Here is a 25,239-nt window from a genome sequence, read left to right as displayed (position 1 = left end):
AGATTAGCTGTGAAATTATTACATTATAAAATATATAAACTAATATAAACCTATAAAAAAACGTAAGTGAAAAGTCATATGAAAAGTCTTCACAGAGATATAAAGAAATCAGCGACTCCATAACGCACTGCTTGGCAGGAGACATGATGCCAAACACCGTTAGCAAAGGGGGATTTAAGAAAATGATCCACAGACTGAGTTTATACAAAGCATATTACATCCTGCTTAAATGTCCCTGTTTGTCTGGACAGAATGTTCAAACTATCTTATTTTCATGAGCATACAAATGTTCTTATTTATTGTTTATTTTATATTATTGTGCTATTGAGACAATAACAAGTTTGCAGTAATGCAAAGATGTCATTATTTAATTTTGTAAAAATATTATTTAAATTTCGAAACACTGCATTTAGTTGTTGTTGCTAGTTTTAGTTGAGAAATACACATTTCAGCATTATCACTAATCTGTGTGTGCATTTCCCTTTGACAACCAAGCAAGTTGACTCTTTAAACCATTTGTTTATTATATCGCAAACGCATATCGCAATTTGACATTTTCCCCAAATCGTGCAGTCCTAATACACTCACATACTGTATATACACACAGTAGGTCTTGCATTATATACAACTTGACTACTAATACTATCCATTTCTGTCTACCAATTGATAAAGATAAATAATAAAGATGTACATCTAATGTCAAGAGAATGTCTATTGTTTTTGTCAACTTTTTGCTTCATTGGAATTTCAGTCTTAGCTCTTTTGATACATAAATGTTTTTATGACTTTGTTCTAATATTTCTATCCTCTAAACCTGGTTATTAATAAAACGGGTAACTCCTACTTTGGTTGTAAACGGCAGTCGACGTCCTGTTTAAGTGGCAGGTACTGTCGACTGCCAGTGGCAGCAACTTCCTGCTGCCAATTTCTAGCTGAACCCCCTCTCACTTGAAAAGTACTCCAGACAGAAAGTACTTTGAAAAGTACTTCTCACTTCGCTTGAAAAGTAAACTGTGGACATCTTCAAGATCAATCATGATACAAAATCGTCAGAACGCCCACCCATATTTCCTGATTGATAAAAAAGTACCACCCTACATATTTTTCTTGCTTGAGAAGCCATTTCAATTGGATAAATGTAATAGAGACCATGGCAACTTCCATTTCATGCCAACTTTAACAAATAGCTAAACAAACTGGCCAATAATCAGATTTCTCCATGTCTCAGGAAGCTTCCAATTCCTTGGAAGTTGTGCGCTAATGATGTGGTCTAACTAGGAGTACTAGAGACTCACTAAACCTCGACATCAAAGCAACCTGAAGACAGCCCTAAGACCTTGGGTGCTCGAGAGAGTTCACAGAAAACAAAACAAAAAACTTGTAAAAGAATAACACAAGACTATGTTAAGAGGGAGGGTTTAAAAAGCACCAATGTACCAGTATTATGACCAAATGTAGGTTATAACATTGATGCACTTTACTATATGTCTGATGTAGGCTACTGCAATATTTTTGTCCAAGGTGTTGTTGTTTTTTTATCAGCACTTTATCAGAACTGATCTGGTAGCTGAGCTACAGGCAATGAACATACTGTAACTGGGGGGGAAAACTCTACATACTCTAAGTCCACTTTACAAATTACAGACATGGCCGATTCGCACGGGATTAAGATCTCAGACAAACTCCGCTATTATTACAAATGACTACAGGTCACCGACAGGTAATACTTATCCCGTGCGATTGCCACTGTGTGAAAGGATTGCACGGAAAGTAAAAAAAAACGATAAAAGTCTGTAGAAAGATTTTATGTGAAGGACTCGGGACGTTTTTGCCGGGAAAATCAAAAGGATGTGAAGTTTACAGAGCCTCTTTTCGGTTTTAAATTAGCAACACTAACTTAGCTAGCTAACCTTAGCTTAGATTGACTCCACTAACGCCAACAAATGCACAGCACAACACGAACTACAATACAAACTACAATAAATACTGTTGTCTGTATAGAAGTGATAAAACAATGCTAATCTGTAAACTCAACGAGGTCAACAACAATTGACACTTGAAATGAATGCTTCAGAATAATGCCGCATATACGTCAAGTCTGTAGTTTGATTAATTCAAACTATATAACCAGATAGCCAGATTACCTCATCTGTCGATATGATGGCGGTAAATAGCAGAGATGGTGCAAACATCCACGTTGCTTTGATCAGAAGATGCTTTCTTAATTGCTGTTTTCTCACCGCTGCTAGTTTTGTTGTGCGTTCATTTTGTTATTTGAGAAAAGCGCGCAGCACAAACATGTTAATTTCAACGTCGCTTTCAGCAGCCTGGACGGCATCTAGATGTTGTATAGCTCCTATTTCCACCTTCTTTTGTACTTCCAAGCAAACAATGAAAGAAGAAATTGTGTTCAGTAAGTTTCTTGTATGTTACGGAGTGTATGTGCACGAGCAGTAAGTTGCTGGTTGCAGTTCACATTACGACCACCTGTTTCGCTAATAACAAGGGATTCTGAGGGAAAGAGAGACTTTAATCATGACTTAATTTCTCAAAATGTGACTTTTTTGGTCACAATGTGACCTTGTACCTCATAAATTGACTTTATATCTCTCTAGTGACTTAATAGCCTATGTCACAATATATCATTATCTGACTTCAATATCTCGAAATATGACTTTATAACCTGACCATCTCTCACAATTTGACTTTATGTTTTATAATGTGACTTCATATTTCACAATCAGACTTGATGTCTTGTTTTAAGATTTCTCAAAATTATTATTTTTTAAGTCTGGGGTAGAAACAGGCTTCCATAACTACCAGTTTTGAACACAATTAAATTGTTTATTTTCCCTTCAACATCTCAAAACACATTTATAAATATTAATTTTCAAAGAATGAATTCTCGTTAATAAAATAAGTTTCTACTTGTCCATAGTCATTAAGTCATAATTAAAGCCAGTAGTCTTCTAGGGTTCATTTTAGACTGAGGAAATCACAGCACATTCATCAGAGCAAATTTGCTTCAACTGCCAAATTAGATAGAGATTGCCAGCACAAGGTAATTTTCAGGTAATACCTAATTTCAATTGGACTCAAGTCTGGGCTTTGGGCCATAACTGTATACTTATTTCCTTTTCTTGTATTTTTTTTCCCCTTTCCTTTGTGTTTTGGGTCATTGACCAACTAGAAAATAAATCTGCCTTTTGCAGGTGACTTAAAATGTTTTTGTCATGGGTTTCTCTATATTTTGGTCTTAAATGTTTGAAAGCCTTTTTTTCTTTTCAATTCTTTCCAACAGCCTGACTCTGCTGCCTCCATGCCTGACAGTAGGGGTGCCGTTATCAGGGTGCCAGGCTAAATTTGTTTGCGCCACATAGTGTTGTATCCCTATGGTTTTATCACATGGCTTCTAGCAAGCTTAGTTAATAGTTTCCTTCTAGCCACTTTCTCAGAATAGATGAAATTGGTCGTCCCTGTCATGCAATATCTCTTTAACTACACTTAGAAGTAATATGCATATTTTGTAATTTAAGGCAGTATTTCTATAAAATGGAATACCATACTCAAATTAAGGTCAAGTTCAGGCTCAACTAAACAATTAATTAAATAAACATGACAAAATAAAAATGGACGGGGGATTTTTGCTTACATGGGGATATCAACTAAAGTTTTGATTTTTTTTAACCACCTTTTAATAGTTTGATATTGTCATGTTGATTTCTGTAATTGTATTCCACAGGATGGATGTTTTAAAGCGAGACAAACCAGCGAAGACCAAAGGCATCAGAGAATTGATCACATACTTTACTAACACTTCAGTTTGTGCTGTTGCTTTGCCACCAAAATGATGTCACTTCCTAGATGAATAAGGATCTGGCTTTTCTTAAAGGAATCTTATATAATCCTTAGAGGATGAAAAGTGATATAACATAAGAAAAGCAAATGAAAATTATATACTCCCAAGACATATTTACTTTGAAACATTTCACTAAGAGAAAAAAAAAAACCCAGAGAAAAAAAACCCAGAATATTTGAGTTTTTTTTTTCAATATTAGAAAAATAAATGGCACAAAAAATGGTCTATGTAAACTTAATTCATTGTGATATTGCAATGAAAGAAAACTAACTAGTATGATTTAATCTTTACAGATTTTTGAGTTTAAGACATGACTGGGATATAAAATGCACTGCATAGCAAGAACGACCCAAACCCATAACTGCAAATGCAATTATCTTCTTATGTCACTGCTTGACTTCTATATAGCCAGGAAACTACTTTAAAATATAATACAGTGGAGAGAGTAGGCAGTAAATTTACCCTGATGAAAATCTGTCTGCAATAAAAAGTGTTTAAAAACTCGTGTTCTCTAATATTACAGTCTAAATACATTCTAACGCATAAATGCAAAAATAAACACAGTATATAACCAAAGGGGAGAAAATCATTTATTCATTCAAATGAATGTTAAAATGAGTAAATAAACAAACAGAATTACTGAGATGCAACAGAGGACTTACGAATAAAGCTTGAAACCTAAAGGCTATTATGGGTCCAATGTTCACACAATTTCTATAAATTATTAAAATAAATAACACTTGTACAAGAAGATGAAAGAGCAGCAATGTTATGGGTGAAGTTAAATAATCCCAATGAAGTATACATAGTGTCATTAAGCCTTGACGAGTTATAATTTAGTCCAAGTTTGATCAGTTGTGACCATGTGGAAGAGCCCTGCGCATCATAGTGAAGAAAGACAGTCAAATATAAGATCTTGAAAACTTGGAAAAACTGAGAAGAACCTCAGGCAAAGGTTGTCTGATGAGTATATGACTTCCTGGGACTTTACGATAATTAAATAATTTCAAAATGTGGTAAATACCAAATTAAGAGTATATTATGAATACCTAAAAAATACCCTTGATATACACATCCACGTAACAAAAAAGCTAAAGAAAGCCCTGTAATTTAATTTGGGGAGACCATCGGAATATGCCAAAGCTTACACATATCTTATGGTTAAACAGACACAGTTTATCAAAAAACAAAACAAACAAGTAAATGGATACAACAGGCTTGAAATAATCAAAGACAGCTAATTTATAGAACAAAAAGTATTTCATTGTGTAATGGTCTTGTGCTTTGGCCTTAAAACGCCTCATAGCTCTTGTTCTGACTAGAATAACCTCTAGTAAAGGTTTAAAACCAGTTTCGCTTGAGAAGGTATCTTACCCTCCACATTTAAAGATGTTCAGTTATTCACCAATAACTTGTTAATACATTTATTCAACATTTATTCAAAAAGGTCCTCACCCCAACATTTCACATACAGCAATAGTATGACGATGCAGAATGATCGAGTCTTTTACAAATATAATGCTGATAAAAACCAGTTCTGCTGGTTGTTTCCTCGGAAATGTTTGCTTCGGTTGTCCAGCTTTAGCATCTTTCCATCAACCCGCCAGTGAAGCAACAGTTCTTTAGTAGGCTCTGACGACTGATTCGAGTGGACCTTCAGACCAGCTCAAGTACCTTCAGAAATGGGGGGAAACATTTTTTAGGCGATATTTCATGCTTAGTATCAATTTAGAGTTTTGAGAAATGGATGCAATTTTCCAAAACTGAGCGAATGTGACTACAGATCCTCCTGCTTTTGGTAATAGAGCTCTCAGCAGTAAATATTGACCTGTGTGTAGCTATTTAGCTTGTTTTGCAATAAAACTCACCTTGATTGTTCCTTGACTGTTGGCTGCAATCAACACATTTGACTCCTGAAGATCAAAACAGAGAAAGTACATTGATAGAATGTGGCAAACATTATTTGGTTGAATCTCGGGTGGGAAGGTGGTTTGACAATGTATTTGACTGTCTGGGATATTTGGCATAAACCATCCTGGTCATTCCAAACTCAATCTCAGTTTGTGCTTCATTATTGTTATACGTTCACAAAAAGGCCTTGACATTTTACTTCTACATAATTTATGTACGGATGAGAAAGGCAATTAATTAAGACCAAGACACTAAGCAGAAATTCAGTCTGGTCAGCATATTGGTTTTGCACACAATTATTGTGGGTTTTTTTTTTCTCTGGGAAAATGTCAAGTATAAAAGGTATGTAATACACAATGGATCTGGAAGCAGACGTAAATGTTTACATGGAGGGTTCAGCTGATAAATCAGCTGAAAATAGATAAGTGAAAATTGCACATTTCTATGTCTACTGAGTTGTGCGAGCACACCAAATCAACTTGGAATGTGTCAGCAAAGTTTGCCTTGGCAACTAACTGAAACAATTTTAAGATGAAGAACTAAAATTGCTTTAAAACAAAAAAAATTACAAAAGCACAAAAAATACTTCAACTTGAACTAAAATTAAAATGAATACTGAAAATATAAATGCCAAATTCAAAATATGAATACATACTATAAGGCTATATAAATAATACCAACATAACACCAGATTGCAGAGTGCTTTGGTTTCACTTTTTTTCACATTTTTGGGCCGTTAGAGAAACATCATACAAAGTTAACTGATACACAGACAAAAAAAGATGACCCACTTACTCTCGATGAAAGATGACAAAATAAGAATATATGAAGAAAAAAAAACTGAAAGGTCTTTCATCATCCAAAATGAAGGTTCACCAATTTAATGGGGCTGCCTTGAATTTACGCAAGATTTTAGGATCGAAATCTATCACTCTTCCCTAATAACATTCTCATGTTCTACAATAATAATAATAATAATAATAATAAATATTATATTGCCATAATACATCATTCAGTATGGCTGTGTTCGGAAAACTAAAGCATCCTAAAGAGATACGTTTTAAACATTAGTAAATATTTCAAAATTGAAAAAAAAAAAAAAAACGGTTTTTCATATCATTATGACCCCGTGAAATTTGCCTACAAATTCTGAAAGAAAGCCAAGACAATTAAATCATTAAATCACAAAATGTCGTGATCGTGACATCCCTGTTTGGTCCTCCTGCTAACGAGGAGAGCAAACATTATAAATCTTCTCGGTTAACAAATACAGAACTTCACATGGTAAATTAGCCATGGGCTAAAATATGATTTTATAGCAATGCCTTTTACTGCAAACCACACTATTTAGACAGTGAAGCAGAGGAGTGTGGGTTTAATAAGCATTGATTTCTGAAAGCGGATGCACACCAACCTTCTCCCAACCCACTGCTCTATTCTACCCTGCCATTACTTACTTGTCTTTGATGTACCAGTTCAGTTCTACTGTCCCCATGTGCCCCCATGGCCCAACCAGGTCATATTCTACTGTTGGTTCTAGAAGAATGATTTATCATGTAAATGTGAGTGGGATAAGACTGAATCATACCCCATCAGGTAGAGCTCGCCAGCACACTGCACTGACAAATTCATTGGTGTCGTCCTCCTTCTTGTCCTTGTCCAGCACACTCTTCACAGTGTCAAACTTGAAAGTCAGCAGCGTCTTAGAGAGCCCCTTGTAGTACAAGTACAGTGAGTTGTTTTCACTTCCTGTGGGGTATGAAGTGAGAGCATTGTTTTGGGAGCGTTTTTACACAACATAAACATTTATTACTGTGTAAAAGTTTGTTTAATTCTTTTTTTCCTTTAATAATAAATTGATTTGAATGTTCAGAGGAAGTTTAAATCAAACAGAATTATCACAGCTTTGATTATAAACCAACTCAACTTGTTTTGTGCCAAAAGTAAACCATTTTAACCAATTTTTCATAGTGCCACCCACCACATGCTACATAGTCTCCATTAGATGCCAGACCCACAAAGTTCTTCTCGTTGATGTGGCCTTTGAAGGAGCGCAAACAATGAGGCTTGTTCACATTCCAGAGTTTCAGCTGGCTGTCCGTTGAGCTGGGGATGTCAAAATGTAACTTTAATGTTTGATTTTTAACTCAAAATTTGTTTGTAATTAGTGGTGCAACAGATCAGATTTCTCATGGTACGGTTTGGATCATGGTTCTAGTTGATTTAAAGATCAGGAAATGTATAACCAATATTTCTGTAACACTGTAAACCGCTACTGTTTCAATAGCTGATGTTTTGTTTAAGTATCGTGATACAATGTACAATATAGGTAGTTACTATGACATGCATTTTCCACTGATAAAAGAAAAAGTACAAGAGTTTTCAGTGTATACATACGCAGACACAATTTCTTCTCCATTGACAAACTTGGCGTAGGACACTGCTTTCCTGTGGCCTTTGAAAACCATGATGGGCTGCTTAGTGTTTCTCAGGTCATAGTAGTGCACACAGTGGTCTGGAAAGGATTTAGAATGAGCTGAAATGTTTTACGATTATTGCGGGAAGTAAAACTTTTAATAGATCGATTCAAATGAATTATGTACCTGCACAACCAAAGGCAAGGTGATATCGAGAGGATGGACTGAACTTGACACAGCATACATTGGCCTTCGCTTCAATGCTGGCTACTGAATTGTCCAGGTTGGTGGACCACAACTTGACTAGGATAAAGAGAGTGTATTCTTAAGTATTTATAGAAGAATATCTATGTAAGAATCCCAAACGAAATAACTAGATCGGAACAGTTCAGTTGCAAAAATACCTTTAGCGTCATCTGATCCCGATGCTAAGAGCTTGGGATCCATGAGGTTGAAATCGACACTCCAACACCGCTTTTCATGCTCCTGTGAAAATCAAAATCTAACTTAGATTAAGTCTTAAGGAATTGCAAATTACACACGTCATGTGTTATATAACATATTAAATTCAAAATTAACCCACAGCTCAATGTAAATATATTTTAGGCTGCAACAGCTAACCCAATTGATGATAAAAAAAATAATGTGCTTCTGTTTTAATCAATTTTTCAAAATATTTTTTTTTAGCACATTATGTATAGCATAGCCTACAGTACAGTACATTCATATGTATATTTATTATTTTTATATCCTTTAATTTGCACATTGTTTATAATACATTCATGTATACATGTTTTCATATTATATACAGATTTTTTTTTTACCTCATTAATTGAAGAAAATACTCAACAAATGAATCATTCATTCATCAAAACAAACATATAAAACAAATGTTTGGGTCAGTATGATTTTTTTTCCCTTGAAAGAAATTAATACTTTTATTGAGCAAGGACAAATTAAACTGAATAAAGATCATAATAAAAGGATTTATACTGTTACAAAATATTTATATTCTTTTGAACTTTCTATTCATCAAAACAACTGCATTTTCTTTACCATGGTTTCCACAAAAATATTAAGCAGCACAACTGGTTTTAATTTTGATAATTCTAAGAAATGTTTCTTGATGTTTCTTTTCATTTTAATATTTCACTATATTACTGTTTATTTCTGTATATTTAAATCAAACAAATGCTTCCTTGGTGAGCATAAGAGACTTCTTTTGAAAACATTATAATAAAAAATAATAACAGCAGTCGTAAATATAATAGTACTATTATTTTTGCAATACATGTATGTGTCTTACAGCAAAATATGACATGTAGATCTGTAATAGTTAGAGTGAGAGTTAATAAGGAAAATGCAATAAATAGCTCTCCTACTGAAAAGGGTACAAGACTAATGAATGTCATCCTGTGCAGTCCTACACATAAGGGTACCTGGTAGACCTTTGACCTCTGCCCCGTGAACCCATCCCAAAGAATGACAGTCCCTTCGTAGTCACTGCTCGCCAACAGATTTTTGTGGTAGCTACTCCAGCTGATACAGCTGGAAAAAGACGAGAAAGAAGAAAATGTGACATACTGTTATGCCACTGCATAATCCACCAAGAACATTTAGGCCAACCCCTGTTTTTAGATACTCTTTATACCTAATTTTGGAGTTACATGTCATCTCATTGACAGGATAATGAATGTCCACAGCATCCTGGATCACAGTGCCGTATTCAAACACTTTAATTTTCTTTGTGACACCAGCAATGGCAAAGTAATCACAGTCGCGGTCAAACTCAATGCTGCAAAAGAGGGGAAAAGAGAGGAGACAGAACAAGTGTTAGCACAGCGAGTTCTCCTGACTGTGGCATGCTCATTATCTGCTCTACTTCCACTCAAACACAGACACTGAAAGAGAAAGTGCTGTAATGCATCCAAACATCCTCTCAGCCGCTTAGGGAATCAGATACAAGGCTGTTTGAAAAATGTGTGTGTGATGAAAGCCAAACAAGGCTCTATGGCAAGTTGAGGATTGGTGTAATATTAATGAACATTACATAAAATACAGAAATTACGGTTGGTTTGAGCCAATGATTATATTTATAAACCGAGTTCTATAGTTGTCTATGGTTGAGAACTGAACTGAAAATGATTTATATGACGTTCAGATTCGTTTACAGTTCCTGAACTTCTGCCATCTTTCACCAATGCGGAAGAAACAATTCGGTAAGTGTTTCCTGCACTGTTAAATGTGAACAAGAAAGTACCCCATGAAATCTTTTTTCAGTCTTCATTACATTAAGAAATCATTCTAATATGCCGCTTAACATTAACATGTGCAAGTAACACGTCCTATTAGCAATGATGAAAACAGTTGTGCAGCTCATATTTTTGTGGAAACAGTGATACATTTTCAGGATTTGTAATCAAAAGTGCATTTAGTCAAAATCTTTGATAGTATTAATTTCTTTCCCCCAAAAAAATAGCCTGAATCTTGTTCTCAGACAACGTCCTAGTTGGTAGCTCAAAACAACAAGCATACAGCGAGATCTGTAGTCCAGTTTATTTGTTTTGTTTTTGTTTTTAATGAATCTGTCAAAGCAATTTATAAATAAGCCGAACAAATCAGCGTACCTGGCTCACTCACTCAATTTATCAGCCGTAGTAGTTTTGAATTAACATCTGATTCACCATTAAACCACAAGCTATTCATTTGAACAATAAATAAGCTGAGAACTGTCAAGGTGTTATGTTGTACATAAGGTTTAGAAGACTGTAATTAATTACTGATTAATGAGAAGCATTAGGATGGAGATCATGAGAAATTATATATTATAAAGAAACAAATGAGAAAAAACAAAGGAAAAAATGGATATACATTAAAGCACACCTTGAAACAGGCCACAATTCCAACTTTTGGAATATAGATATGTTCACAGTCAGTATGTGTGATGTTATTCAGTAATACAATACTACCCTCTGCTGGTTACTTCAGAAAAGGAGCCGAACAAAGATTAAAGTCCAACAACATGAGGTCTTAACCCACTTCAATTAAGTTTTTGCAACCTTACCTTGACACAATACTGGAGCCATTATAGAGGTCACTAGCGTAGGAGAGGGTGGCCAGGGGCCTCACAGAGTTGTAACGGGTAAATTTTGATAGACACTCCATGAAATCATCCAGCTGGTTAACAGTCCTGCTGTCATCTATTACCAAGAAGAGCGATTGTGTAATAACAGTATTCATTTTTTTAAAATAAACAATATTGGTTTGAATCAACCAACCCGTTATGCGAGACATCCTATTGGAGAAATAACACTGCTCTAGATCCTCAAAGTGTGCCGTCAGTCTCTTCCGCCGCGACGCCAGTGTGCTGTTGTACCATGTTTGTCTTTTACCCTAAAAGTAATGACAATAATCAGTGAATATCAGCATTACTCCAAAGGATAATGACCAGCTATAACAGCAAACGGGAACAATTCATGAAAAACAACAACAAAAACAAGTTACCTGTGAGCTTCCACCGAAAGGGGGCTGAATGTATTCTGGGGGGTCGATTATGCTACTGCTGTAGACAGAAACTAGATTTGAATTTTTTTTATGCAAAAATAATGCGTAAATGTCAATAATTAGGTTAGCATCTCATGTGTGTAGAAATTACATTAATTTCATTGGGTCTCATTCATGAAACACGAGCAGAACGAATTTTTGTGTAAATCGTGTGTAAAGAGGTTCTGGCGTAAATTTTCGGATTCATTAAAATGTTCGTATTTTCCAAATGTTAGTTGGTACGCAAGAAATCTACACCCGCTCCCAGCCACACGTAAATAGTGCGCTTAACACACAAACGTTTTGTTCATTAATAAGGCTGCATTTTAATTCACCTTAATCGGGTACATATTTACACAGCATTTTGAAAAAATATTATATATAGTAATTACATACGTTTTTTCTTATTATGAGAGCCAGTAATAGCATCTGCGATGGTGGTCCTTCTCCAGTTTTAATACGATTTTTCCGAAGTGAACTAATTTGTTTTTTGCTCTCAAGCTTAATGTCAAACCATTTTCTTCACACTTCTGGGAATGTTCGATTAACAGATGAAACTCCATTGACTGCATCTGTAATATGCTGCCAAGTGCCAAGCTTCCTTTTTTTTTAGGACCCGATACGTCACTATGTACGCTTGAAAATAAAATGTGGCGTTTTGAAAGAACTTCTGATAATAAAACTTCAATTTCTGCATCTGAGAATTTTTTCTTTTTCATTCGCATTCATGTCATAATATGATGCCCATATATAGTTGTCAGTCGGATTTAATGGGCGGGATTTATGGTAATTGAGAATGAACGTGCACGCGCATCCCATTTACGACTGATTGGAATTCATTAACACACACACACACATTTCACTATCACATCTGACGTTTACGAAGTATTTGTGAATCAGGAGAAGAGTTTTCGGGAAAGTCTCTTTACGCGCAAATCACTCGCATATTTACTCGTATATTTACGAATGTTTCATGAATGAGACCCATTGAGTGAAATACTTTTTAATGAGGAAAAAAATACTGTGTGTACCTGCAATATAAAACGCACTCTTACCTGGGTGCAGGTGAGGGAGCTTCAAACTGGGGTACAGTACTGTCTAAATTGGGGTCCATGTCACTCACTGGTGAGTACATACCACTCATTTCCTTAAAAAAAACAAAAACATACGCATCAGATGTACGCTACTGTTCAAAAGTTGAAGGTCAGTGACACTTTCATTCAGCTAAGACACATTAAACTGATCATAAGTGACAGTATATAATTATATTACAAAAGATTTTGTATTTAAAATAAATGCTGTTGCTTTGGACTTTCTATTCATCAAAGAAATCTTAAAAACATTTCGCAATTTCCAAAAAATTATTCAGCAGTACAACTTTTGATAATAACAAATGTTTCCTGAACAGCAAATCAGGATATTATAATGATTTCTGAACATCATGTGACACTGGAGAAATTACTGCTGAAAATTGCTGAAAGGCGTATAATCGTGTATATATAAATATATTACTTTTCACAACCATATACATAATTTTCTTTGTTCCGAAAAAGGGACTTATTTGTTACAATGTTGCATTTTCTCCTTGGTTCGGTTGGCCTTCACAAGGCAACATTTCAAAGCGTACCAAAATGTGTTTATGCCAATCACATGCGAGCAAAATGGTCCCCTTATTGGTCTGAGTTCACCTGTTCCTCTGTATGTAGCCTTTATTTCCGCTCTGACTGTTTAATTATATACATTTAATTATATTGAAATTATCTATATATATTACTTAGAATGCAGTTAGAGCGGGAATCAAGGCTTCGTCGGGGCAGCATTCTTGCAATGCACGGAGAAGAGCAATTAGAGGCTTTGGTTTTCAACCACAAAAACAGAATCAGACACTGCTGCATTCATATAACATTTCCTGTTATGAATTATGATACTGCTTGGTCTGTTGGGAACCAAACCGCCCCAGAGTTCTTTTTCAATCAGACTTGACCACCTCGTTCAGGCGGTCTCAGATGGATTGTTTTGGTACGGATCCAAGCTCAATTGCCGTGTTAACGTATGCCTAAATGACCCAAACTAAGGGAGAACAACGCACCAGGTTCCGAAAGAAATGCTCCAAACGACCCAGGTGTGAAAATGTCCTTAGAAAACTACAAAACATCTCTATGCTAAACCATAAAAAAAGGAGTCTCTGACAATTCTGGGTCTCCATACTAAACTGACCTCAACTCGTTTGATGTCCTCTTCCAAAAAGTTCAGTTCTTTTTGTAACTGCTCTAGTTGCTGTTGAAGTAAAGACAGGAAGACTTTATGAGTTAATGACCTCATAGCTGTCAACTCTGCATTATTCAACATTTTAAAAATAGATGTGGAGGCTAAACCTCTCTTTTATTTCTTCTGGCTTCTTTCAGGAATTCCATTAAGATCTGGCGCTGAGCAGCTTGTGATTCCTGTGAACAGAGATCAGTGAAAGATCAGCAAAAGATGAGCAATTGGTCTTTATGAGTCACACAGCGTGGCGGGTGTTGTGTTCCTTTATAAGACAAATTATTATTGCCTATCATGATAATCAGCAACGCTTCCAGGCTCTTCACACAAGCAGCTTTAAGTGACATATCTTTTAAGCATGATATAATGCTTGTTAATGCTGATTAAGTTTTAATAAAAAGTTTATATAATTTGATCACATTTAACCCATGACATCGATCAGACTTAACTGCAGGTTTTAAACAAATGTATATTCCTTCACAAGAACGGAGTATGTGCCATGTTGCGGTGGTAAAATAGCGGTTTGTGGTTTATTTGGCCTTATATTTGTCACAGCAGTTACACTTTGGAACTTAAAAACAGTGGTTTGTAACATCAGGACTTGAGTGAACATAATTTCTGTCAAATTTGGGTTTATTTTTATCCACCAAAAACAAAATCTACAGAATACCAATCTTCAAGAATCCACAAGTGTTTCAACACCATAGGCAGCACTTTTCAGTGAGTTTCAGCTGAATGTGAATGAAACGCTAATATAAAACTGCTATTCCCAGGGTGTCTGAAGAACCCAGAAGTGTTTCATCAAGCAACAGTTATATTATCTGTAAGTTTACCAACCGCCTCCAGTTGTTTCTTTTTTTGCAACAGGTACTCTAATATGTAGTTGACATTGGCTAAATCCATATTCTCTTGATCTGCACCAAGGACGTCTTGGAAAACCTGCCATTTGGTTCCATTCTATAAACAGCATATGAAACGAACAATAAGACATTTTTTGTGTTACAAATTATCTGAAAAGTCAAAATTTGTTTAAGAAGTTTCCACTCATTGTACAAATGGTGAGCTTGGTGCACGTACAGGATGATCTCGTTTCAGACGCTTCTCTTCAGATCTCTGTTTTTGTTTCAGGATCAGTTCATTCACTGTAAAACAATTAGAGAATCAGATCATCTTCTAAGCAATTCTCAGACTGAAAAGAAATATCAACCAAATGTCTTATTTGATATAGAAATGTATACTTTATGTGGTAACAATAAGGTTTGAGGACATCAAGTATGCAAAAAACATCTGACATGCATTAGCATACACATACCTAAGAAGTTGGGGTAAAGTTGATCCACATTGTCAATGATATAATTGCATTTTGGACATCTGTTACTGTCCTCCAAACTCTGTCGTATACATTTATAACTGAATAGAAATGAAGACATGATTATTTGATCAAAATCTACAAATGGTCAGGAAAAAACAATAAATTATTGGTTTAGAGAACAAGTGCTTCTCACCAGAAACTGTGGCCACACTTTGTCATGTGAGCTTCCTCTATCATCTCAAAACATATAGGGCTGTTAAGAAAAAAACAAACAAAAAATCATGACACATGCAAGGCTTGCTTCCCTTTTCTAACACATCAACAAAAAGCTGAGACTTGACTGTTGTTTGGAATTAGAGTAGAGTTTAAAGGTCTTGAGACCACTATTAAAAATGATTTTCAATGATTACACATCACAAATTACATTATCAGCATAATTTTGACTGACAGGGTAAAGCATAAAAATAATTTGAACACACCCACATGCGTCAAATCAAAATTATTTTGAGCTTGTCAGATATACAAGTTAATCATTAAACTTGTATGACTTTCTGCCTGGGATTGTTGACAAAAAAAACTTTGACAACAAATTGGCATGGTTTCAGAGACAGGGCTTAGAAGCATTAGTTCAATTAGGGCATTTAAGTAGCTATTAATTATTACTAAAATATTAAGTATTACTAGTGTGCATCTTGAGACAAAATGGCAATGACATATTTTAAGATATGCCAGAATACTTTCAGTTAAACCAGCTCAAACATGCACTTTAGTCTGAGACTAGGCTTAAGTCTTGTCTGTGAAACCGGGAGTGTGTGTAATATCTGATTGTGTAACGTTACTCAACACGCACACGAAAAGAAAACCATACAGGTCCGAAACAACATGATGGTCCATAGTAAGTTACACGATTACAGATTTTCCTTCGTGGGGGAACTAACGTTACCCCCCTTAACACCATGCTGACAATTATCAATTAGCTTTATCCTTGGAATTAAATGATTAAGTGCGGAGTAAATCACAGGATTTGCCAGACACACCTGCAATTAAGTCCGCATGTGGAAAATTGTTCAAAACAAAGTGATGACGTTACTTCTTTATCAAGTGGATTTAGACCTCTGCAGGGACTTACCATACAAAATCGTTACTCTTGTCCTCATAGGGATTGATCAGACCGTTGTACATGGGTCTTTTCCTGCTTGACGAGGCCAGTCGAGCACTCTGACCCTCGGCTACCGAGCCCAGAGTCCGCGAGGACACCCCGTTACCCGAGCTGTTACCGTTCTGTGCGCCGCTTCCCCCGCTGTTCGCTCCACCGGCTCCACTGCCACTGCTGCTGCTCATTCCCCCAGAGCTCGTCCCAGGGACGGACCCCGCTGCACCGCCGGACTGCTGCTGCTGCCGAGTGCTTGACATGATTAAAGCACGTCGGAAGGCCAGAGCTGAAGCTAAAGATGCGGGTCTTCACCGCATCCGGGCGGCTGTGGGAGGTACGCTAACAGGCTAAAGCGTCACAGACGAGAGAAAATAGCCAGAAACTTACAGCAAGCGCACTGAAAGGCGCTTATTTGAGCACAGTTGAGATGGTTCTTCGGCATGCAAGTTTGTATTGGATCAGCCTGATGCTAATGTGGATATGCAGCTCCGCAGAGATTTGTTGACAACTCTGAGAGCTTTAGAAATTTCAATCCACTGTCTGCAGGATGTTCACGCGAGAACTTCCCCGAATGAAACGTTCGTGTGTTTGGGAGTTCAGCGGCACCTACTGGCTTGGAGAAAACCTGCAGGTATCAATCAAAACAACCTTTCCAAACCTCAAAAATGGTTCTCAAATTCTGTCAACTACCTAACCGTCAAATCAAATAATTCAAGAACATTCATCACCATCGTTCTTATGCAGCAACTTATGTTGTTAAAAACAGATGTAGGCTACTATAATGTTTAAGGCAGGCCTATACATGTAGCTAATTTATATTGTGGCCTAGAGCAAAACATCAAAGCCTCTTCATGTAATACTGACCACTGGCCTAGTTTTACTCATTAGGAAAATTAGGAGTATCAACTAAATTGTTTATGCCTATCCATGGTAGGATATACGCAACTTTATAAAACATAGGTAAACTGTTGCATTGGCTTTGTTTTGGTTTTCCTTCAAACAAACAGAAAGAAACCATGATTAGTTGTTTTAATTTTTTTCTATTTTATGGGTTAAATCTTCTTAAAGACACCACATGTTAAAATACAATGTACAGTGGCTTACTCAAAAGCTTGAGTTGGGAATTCCTGCAATAGGCCTACTGGAGGCTGCAGTTTCAGGACCACATTTCTATGACCTTTTTTTTTTATGTAACATATGTATTGGCAGTTTATACACTTTATCACTTACTATTCAATTCTGTATTTTTATTATAATTTTCAGGAATGATGTAGCCTAGTGTTTGTGAAAATGTAATTGATATATTGTCCTAACCAACCCCTAACCCTAAACATATGGCATGGCATGTCACAATTAGCTGAACAATATGTGTAAACTATGGTATATTGGTGTCCTCATAGATAGATAGATAGATAGATAGATAGATAGATAGATAGATAGATAGATAGATAGATAGATAGATAGATAGATAGATAGATAGATAGATAGATAGATTGGTAAACCAACACGGAAGACTGCTCAGACTGTTCAGGGTTTTTTGTCTGTGAAAGCTGTGCAGCGAAGGCTTCAACTGAATCAACTTTTTTTACCTCTTTACTTGCAGTGTATTCAGGATGTTGTTCAGTAGCTTTATTTGTTTGTGTAAGCTGTGCAGTGAATGTTTCAGCTGAAGCCCCCCCCCCCCCCCCAGCCAACATCTTCATCTACTTCAAAAACAAAGTGGTCAACATCAGTAGCCCACAGCCGAATACACAACCCACTCTGATCCAGACTTTTTGAGACCATGCCAGAGTAGAAGCTGCTAGCTTTCTACCACCCACCGTGTGACCACCTGCCCTCTTGATCCAAAATATCTTCTCTGATCTTGTACCATACTTGTCATCGGTACATCTTTTGACCAGAGGCTCCGTCCTATCAGACTTCATAAAGGGATATTTCATCCAAAAATAAAAAAATTATGTCATCATGTACTTACGCTCATGTTGTTCCAAACTCAAATGGCTTTTATTCTTCTTTTACCTGCTTTGAGGATGACCAGCTGAATATTTCAAGATTCAATAAGGACATAAAAGCACTAAAAGTATCATAAAAGTAGGCCTATAGCCCATATTATTTGTGCACTATATTGCAAGTCTTCTGAAGCTATTAGGCCTACGGCCTTGTATGAAAAACAGACCACAATTTCAGTTTATATTTCCCATGTTAAGCCTACACTCTAAAAAATGCTGGTTTGGGTCAAATATGAACAAACCCAACCATTGGTTTACATTTTTACATTGATTTTTAAACCCAACAGTTGGGTTTGTCCATATTTGACCCAAACATGGGTTGAAACAACCCAACATTTTTAGAGTGATACTCACTGTCAACTTTATTCACTAAAAATGTTGAGATCTGCCTTAACTCACCTTAGTTCAAAACTGTTCAAAAGGTTTTAATTAAAAGAAATTAATACTTTTATTCAGCAATCACACATTGATCAAAAGTGCGGCAGTAAAGACATAATGTTACAAAAGATTTGTTTTTCAAATAAATGCACAGTTGTTTTCAACATTAATAAATGTATAATGTAATTTAATGTTGTACAAGTACACTTAATATTTAACACTATTATTGATTTGCCTGCATTGACACCATTATATGAGAACTGAACTGAGCTGGATGATGACATCACTGTTTTCTCCAGTGGCTGTATAGATTATATTCCTGATTTCACTGTAAAGCTGCTTTGAAACAATTTGTATTGTAAAAAACGCTTTATAAATAAAGGTGACTTGACTTGACAAGTATTGGACTGATCTAGTTATCAAATTGAAGTCATTGACTCAATGTTTAGTTGCAGTTGTTAACAACACACTGTAGGGGAGATCATCAGTGTATAATGACTAAATCAGTTTGACTAAACCAGTTTAGTCTGTACTATCTCACGCGAAATGTCAGAAGACTTGGAATAAAGTGCAAAAGTTGTATGAACTAGTTTTTATAGTGCATTCATGGTGATTTTATGTCCTTTTTTGAAGCATGCAAACTTTTGCCTCAATTCAGCTGTAATGGGCTATATTCAAATAAAGCACAGAAAGTAGTAGAGAAGCAAACAAATGTAAAGTGCTGATATGAAGAAAGCAAATTCAATGTAACAACGCAATGAAAATGCCAATTAGCACATGCTAGATATGACTATCTAGCGACATTCAGCGACTTTTTAAGCATGTGTTAGCTACATTCCATTGAAAATAGTTTGCAACAGTGCATACATTTAAAGACTATTTTTTCCTCAAAGTAGGCTGATGTTAATCAGACAATCACTGAAGAGCTTGAGGATATTAGTGAGATTAACTAGTGTCAGTCTACATGTTAGGTCATTGTATACAATTTGCATTGAGTTCACACAGAGACTGGATGGCAGTGTAACAGCTACGTTTAATCAGCTTTAATTCCTACAGACACTCATGACTGAAGTTTTCATTTTACACAGCAGGGGGAGTTATTATTGTATCTTTAGAAACATTACAGATTTAAACAAGGACACTCACATATAGCCTAACTGTGCATATATTTGACTGTCAAATATTATTTTCCAATGTTCAAACACAAATTAAAATCAGCGTGACACTTACCACATAATTGGATTTAAATGCTCACCCATTTAATAATTCTAACGTGTGGGGTTTGGGTAGGCTATATAAAATATTAAAATTGTTTTAAATTATTGTTATTCTAAGTAATGGATTTTAAAAATATATTTAAATGTATGTAAACAGATTTTTTTGTAAAATTTTTATTCATAATGGATTTTCACTGTCCATGATATTGTACACTAAAAAATAAAAATGGAAAATATACTGGTAATTTTTGCTTGGACATTATCCAGTAATTTCATGAAATTTTTCGTTGACCCTAAACACAATAGTCTGTAATTCAAAATACAGGTAAAATTAACCACCTGTAAAATAAATAAATCAAAATGAATATAGGAAATTCCTTCATATTTATATAGTACATTGTGCCCTGTTTTCACAGACTTTATTAACTGTATAAGCTGGTCATATCAGGTTTACTGGATAGCTAGCAGAACATTAATTTGACTGAAGGAGTAAGGACACATGTATAAATAATCTTGCAATATGTATTTAACAGGGAACCATATCAAAGATGAGCTTTGCTGATACTATTTTCATTGTACTCCACTATTAGGCTATATGTTCTTTTGGCAGCACAGATCATTTTTTTCAAATGCAAGTTAATTACAGCACTGCTCTCACATGACCCCCATAATGGTGCACACTTCAAAGCCCTCCAACACTTACTTTTGTTGATTCAGATGTTCTATACTTATATCTCATTGGAAATTAAGCTCTAATAGCTGGCATTGTTAACACAGTCAACAGAAGCGTTTAAAGCCAACTTAAATTCCAAATGGATAAGCCATCATGGGAGGGGATCGTGCAAAATGTCTCGATGAGTTGTGTCTGCTCACATTGGCCAGTGCTGTGTCTCAATTACAAATGGGCTAACTGTGGTTGCCATTTCAAACATTTATATATCTTTAGTGCTTCTGTTATGGCTCTAAAGGGAGAAATAAACCCCTTTTAACTGACAGTACACTCTCAGAAAAAAGGTACAAAAGCTGTCATTGTGGCAGTACCTTTTCAAAAGGTACACATTTGTACCTTAAGAGTGCATATTAGTCCCCCAAAGGTACATATTGGTACCAAAAGTGTACATATTAGTACCTAAATGGTACATATTCAAACCCTTTTGAAGGGTACTGTCCCAGTGACAGCTTTTGTACCTTTTTTTCTGAGAGTATAATATACTTCAAATATATTGGAGATACTTGACTGATCTGCCTCTGTTGAGTACATTGTCTTTTGGAAGGAAAGTTGTAACACACACACACACACACACACACACACACACACACACACACACACACACACACACACACACACACACACACACACACACACACACATACAAATTAACATAGTTAGGTCGCTAATATCACACTGAAATCATTGTATTTGTTCTTACGAAGAAAAAATAATTATGAATTCTGTTGTTAGTCTCTGGCTAAAAGGATAGACTATTGATTTTAAGACTTGTTATGTGAGTGTCTTTCTTACTGTAGTTAAAAGTGTATCATTTTATTTTTGAGACACCGATTATTTGCTCGAAGTGAAGATCTAGTGATCCTAAAAACAATAGCAAAATTAAATCTGTTAAAACATTAGGCACTTTAATTGGATCAGATGTCTGCCTTCGATATTAATGGGCAACACAGGAAAATGAGTAACAATTCCCAGCTGTCCGCCTCCCGCCTGCCAACACACACATATGCAAACACACTGTCATTTGGATACAAGCATATAAAACAGAAATGATGCACTCACCTATTATGCCATCAATGTGCTTTGAGGCGATTCTAAAGGCAATACTAGACAATACCACTTTATTTAAAGAGTCACCTTAAAACCTTTTTTGAAATGTTAACATTGTTGAAACACACAAAACTTTAAATATTAAGGTAAACCTTTTTTTTAGCCTTATTTTCTTTTTATTTATTTTCACAGCATCAAGAAAAGTGGTTGGAAACCATTATAGAGTCCTGGCTTGTTGAAGATGAACAGCGGCAACTCCCTCTGCAAAGCAGTCGAATCATCTCAGACATGTTTTCGATGTATATCTAGAACATAAGGAAGGGAAATGAAGAAAAAAGAACATGCCGTCAGATGCTCGCTCAGAATAATCCAGTCTTAAAGCCAAGCCAGCCATGACTAACCAGGAAATGACGTTATAGTTCACACAGTGCACACCTGGCTGCTTCCCTTATTGTATCTTTTCAAAATATCTATTCAGTGGAATTATTTGCTCCCTGTTGAAGTTAGTTGTGTCTCCCAAGTGATAGAATAACTCTTTTGTCACTGGTTGAAAATGTAGTAAATATCAGCAACAGATTTACTTTTGATTTTCTACCTCTGCTGATAAGTGAATGAGGATTGCCGTTGGACTTTGCCAAGCTCCTTGTTTTTTGTCCAGCACATCAGGTTGGATTTTCCCATTGCGTTTCTGGTCATTTAGAATTGGATTGGGGTAGGGCAGCCTCAAATGAAGGATAATCTCTTAGAGGTCCTTTGCAGTGGGGGGTGAGGCCCGGGAGCGACCATTCACTTTTTTTCCTTTTTTTTTTTACACAGTTGCAGCTGTGTCTCAAAGCACTTTGATACAAAAAAGCTGAATGTTTTGCAGGCAGATCCTTGGGCTGGTTGCGGAATTCTTACCTCCCACTGTTAGGGCCCTTTCTACCCCTGAAGGGGCCCCTGTCGTAACTGCCAGTTACCCCAAGTCAGGGGCCGTTTGCAAATTGAGCCTGACAAAAACTGGTACGTTTCGGAAATTAAACAGCGGCATGTCTAACTTTCTGACCATTGCGATGAGATGTTGTATGTGGTTGCTGAGTTGTTGTGCGTTCACAAATCTACTAATTTGCAAGTCACATCACTCCATATGTGCACCTGCAGTGCTGAATGCCATTCAGGGCTATTATTCTCTGTACAAAACAGTAAAGACACTCTGACCACATATTTAAAATGTGGCAGGTGAACATTGACATGTTTGAACTCTCAGCTGAAAGTGTGAATTCCTGGATATTTTTGGAAAGAAATATGGCACACTAGCATTACTGTCATGGATATACACTAGATGCCGCCTTGGCTACGGCAGTGCATTGGAACAAATGCGTCAATAGAGCCGCCATCATGGTACGGGGAGCCCCTCCTCTTTAATGCATCAGCGTCAATGTAGGAAAAGGTCTAATGGAAATAAAATCACCATAAATCGTCATGAATGCGATTTTCTAGTTGTTTTGGTTCGGTGAGACATGTATTTATCATTGAGTCCACAGAAATTTAAAAAAATTTACAAAATTTCACATTCTTGCGAAATGTAATCCCTTGCTGTCTGGTTTTTAGATTTTGTTCGTGTGAACATCCATACCCAGCACAAAAGTCCGGCATCATCCATGAATTCGAAGTACAGGCGGAGATAGCAGCATTACTTCTTCCTATGACAAGACCCCTGTTCCAAGATGGCTGCGGTTTTGAAGCATGCTTAGAACCCCAATGCGACATCTAGTGTATATATTTATGCATTACTGTAAGATCAAAGTGCTTATACAATGGCACTTCTGGAATTCTGAAAAGAACGAGATGGCTGTATAAACGTTTCTCTATATCATTTTAGATTCTTTAGATAAGAGGAAATTGGATGTTACACAAGCTGTAGAATTGCCTTTGAAATGCTCAGAAAAGAATTGGCACATTAGTTGCAATGTGCAGTTTATTCACAAACATGATCAAAAATATAATTTAAATCATTCATAATTTATGGGTCCTTCTGTCAAGATTTTTCACGCATGACAAGATAAAGTCAAGATAAAGAAGTCGTTATAACGATAATGGGGAACCACTACGGCTTTCCCTAGAGCTGCACGTCTTCATATGACTAGAGCATAGCCCAGTGACTGAAGTAACTACACAATTCATACAGAAGAAAAAAAAAGTCACATTAGTAATTTAAGTTGACTTGCATTATGAATTAATTTTATGATAAAACTGAGGAAGAGTGACAAGAATAAAAGATTCTCTTAGATTTGTGTGAATTCTCTTATATGCACTGCAGGAACAAGCACTGGAAAGAGGCAAACTTCCACACAGGGAAAATTGTAATAATCAGAAATAGTTACATTTACTGCAGTCATGTTATATTATGCAGTCGTCTCTCTCTCCAACCGTTTCACAACTGAATACGTAAAGAAATTCAGGAAAATGTGTTTAGTGGTAAAAGACTGGATCTCAGGTATAAATACACAGAGATAAATTAGATACTGAATTAGTATTTCATACATTTTAACAGATCATAATGAAGTATAGAGGCTGAATTGTGTTCAGGGACCTTCATGTGATTTGTGTAAAAGGGAGAATTCCTTCCTAATATTAATGCTTTATATACACAGGAAAATTTCACTTATCAACAGCTAGTAATCACTGGTTAAAGTTTATTCATGTTTAATGAAAGGAGATTTTAATATATGATATAATATCCGAAAAAGTATTGATAAAATAAGTCAAGAAACTCTCAAAATAATTAATTAACAAAGTTTATTCCTTGCATATATTAAAAGTGTAATCTACAACATAATCATTATTAATTACAATTTTAGTATCAAAATTAATATTATAGTTATTTTATTTTTTAAACAAAAAAATACAAATTGCAAAATTTGGCAACTGTCCAATTTTCATGTTTTAACAGTTGTTTATATATAAGCCAAGCCCAAAATGGAAAAATATTTAGTGCTCTTTTAATGGTCTTAACAGTTTTAATCACAAATCACTGCTCAGGAAATTAGCAAGAATTGCACAAATAGATAAAGTAACATACAGCATGGAATAGCCTTCCTCAACTTGCAGACAGCTTTTTAACAGTACGAAGAGTCAGTGTTCCACTCAATGTTAATGGCTTCAAACAGTTCTTGAGTAGTTGAAAAAAGTCTCCCAGTTCGTTTGAGTTTAATTTAGTTCAATATTCTCCTGTACTCCAAAGCATTAAATGTCTCTTCACAGTGAAGTAGCTCCCCAATATTAAAGGCTCCCCACACACAATCATTGCTTTACTGTGGTAGAGATGCATTTGTTATTATATTTATCACCAGATTCTTGAAGACACTGGAGCATCACTGTGAAACTTGTGTTTCATTATGATTCATATCCCCACACACAAC

At 35.8% G+C, this 25,239-nt stretch overlaps 2 protein-coding genes across 2 annotated transcripts in view; both read right to left on the bottom strand.

The window, feature by feature from the left end:
• Positions 1 to 2,382, bottom strand: part of tnr (tenascin R (restrictin, janusin)) — a 254,509-nt gene extending 252,127 nt beyond the window's left edge. The window contains exon 1 of the mRNA XM_077231834.1: positions 2,145 to 2,382. The gene's annotated coding sequence lies outside the window, so the exon portion shown is untranslated. The remainder of the gene's footprint in view (positions 1 to 2,144) is intronic.
• Positions 2,383 to 4,427: 2,045 nt separating this feature from the next.
• Positions 4,428 to 17,047, bottom strand: cop1 (COP1 E3 ubiquitin ligase). The gene is made up of 20 exons (XM_077231663.1): positions 16,434 to 17,047; positions 15,498 to 15,557; positions 15,305 to 15,402; positions 15,070 to 15,134; positions 14,830 to 14,949; positions 14,106 to 14,174; positions 13,948 to 14,007; positions 12,786 to 12,877; positions 11,692 to 11,749; positions 11,466 to 11,580; positions 11,252 to 11,387; positions 9,839 to 9,982; positions 9,627 to 9,735; positions 8,592 to 8,673; positions 8,374 to 8,490; positions 8,168 to 8,285; positions 7,752 to 7,876; positions 7,359 to 7,519; positions 5,728 to 5,772; positions 4,428 to 5,533 (listed from the first exon to the last, which is right to left on the bottom strand). The coding sequence occupies exons 1-20, from the start codon at positions 16,715 to 16,717 to the stop codon at positions 5,516 to 5,518; spliced, it is 2,076 nt and encodes a 691-aa protein (XP_077087778.1). The 5' UTR covers positions 16,718 to 17,047; the 3' UTR covers positions 4,428 to 5,515.
• Positions 17,048 to 25,239: the final 8,192 nt, after the last annotated feature.

The sequence above is a fragment of the Siphateles boraxobius genome, unplaced genomic scaffold (genome assembly GCF_051911475.1).
Source record: "Siphateles boraxobius isolate OS27281-9 unplaced genomic scaffold, OSU_SipBor_1 1, whole genome shotgun sequence".
NCBI lineage: Eukaryota > Metazoa > Chordata > Actinopteri > Cypriniformes > Leuciscidae > Siphateles > Siphateles boraxobius.
Note: the sequence above shows the minus strand (reverse complement) of the source record. Positions and strands in the feature narration are given on the sequence as shown.

Bases quoted from the DNA above. Each gene is read 5' to 3' on its own strand.
- cop1 (XM_077231663.1), bottom strand. From the start codon at position 16,717: ATGTCAAGCACTCGGCAGCAGCAGCAGTCCGGCGGTGCAGCGGGGTCC. The intron at 11,750-12,785 runs GTAAGAGTGCGT...TTCTGTCTACAG, and splicing joins GCTCCCTCACCTGCACCCAG to CAGTAGCATAATCGACCCCC. The intron at 8,286-8,373 runs GTACATAATTCA...AATCCTTTCCAG, and splicing joins CCTTGCCTTTGGTTGTGCAG to ACCACTGTGTGCACTACTAT.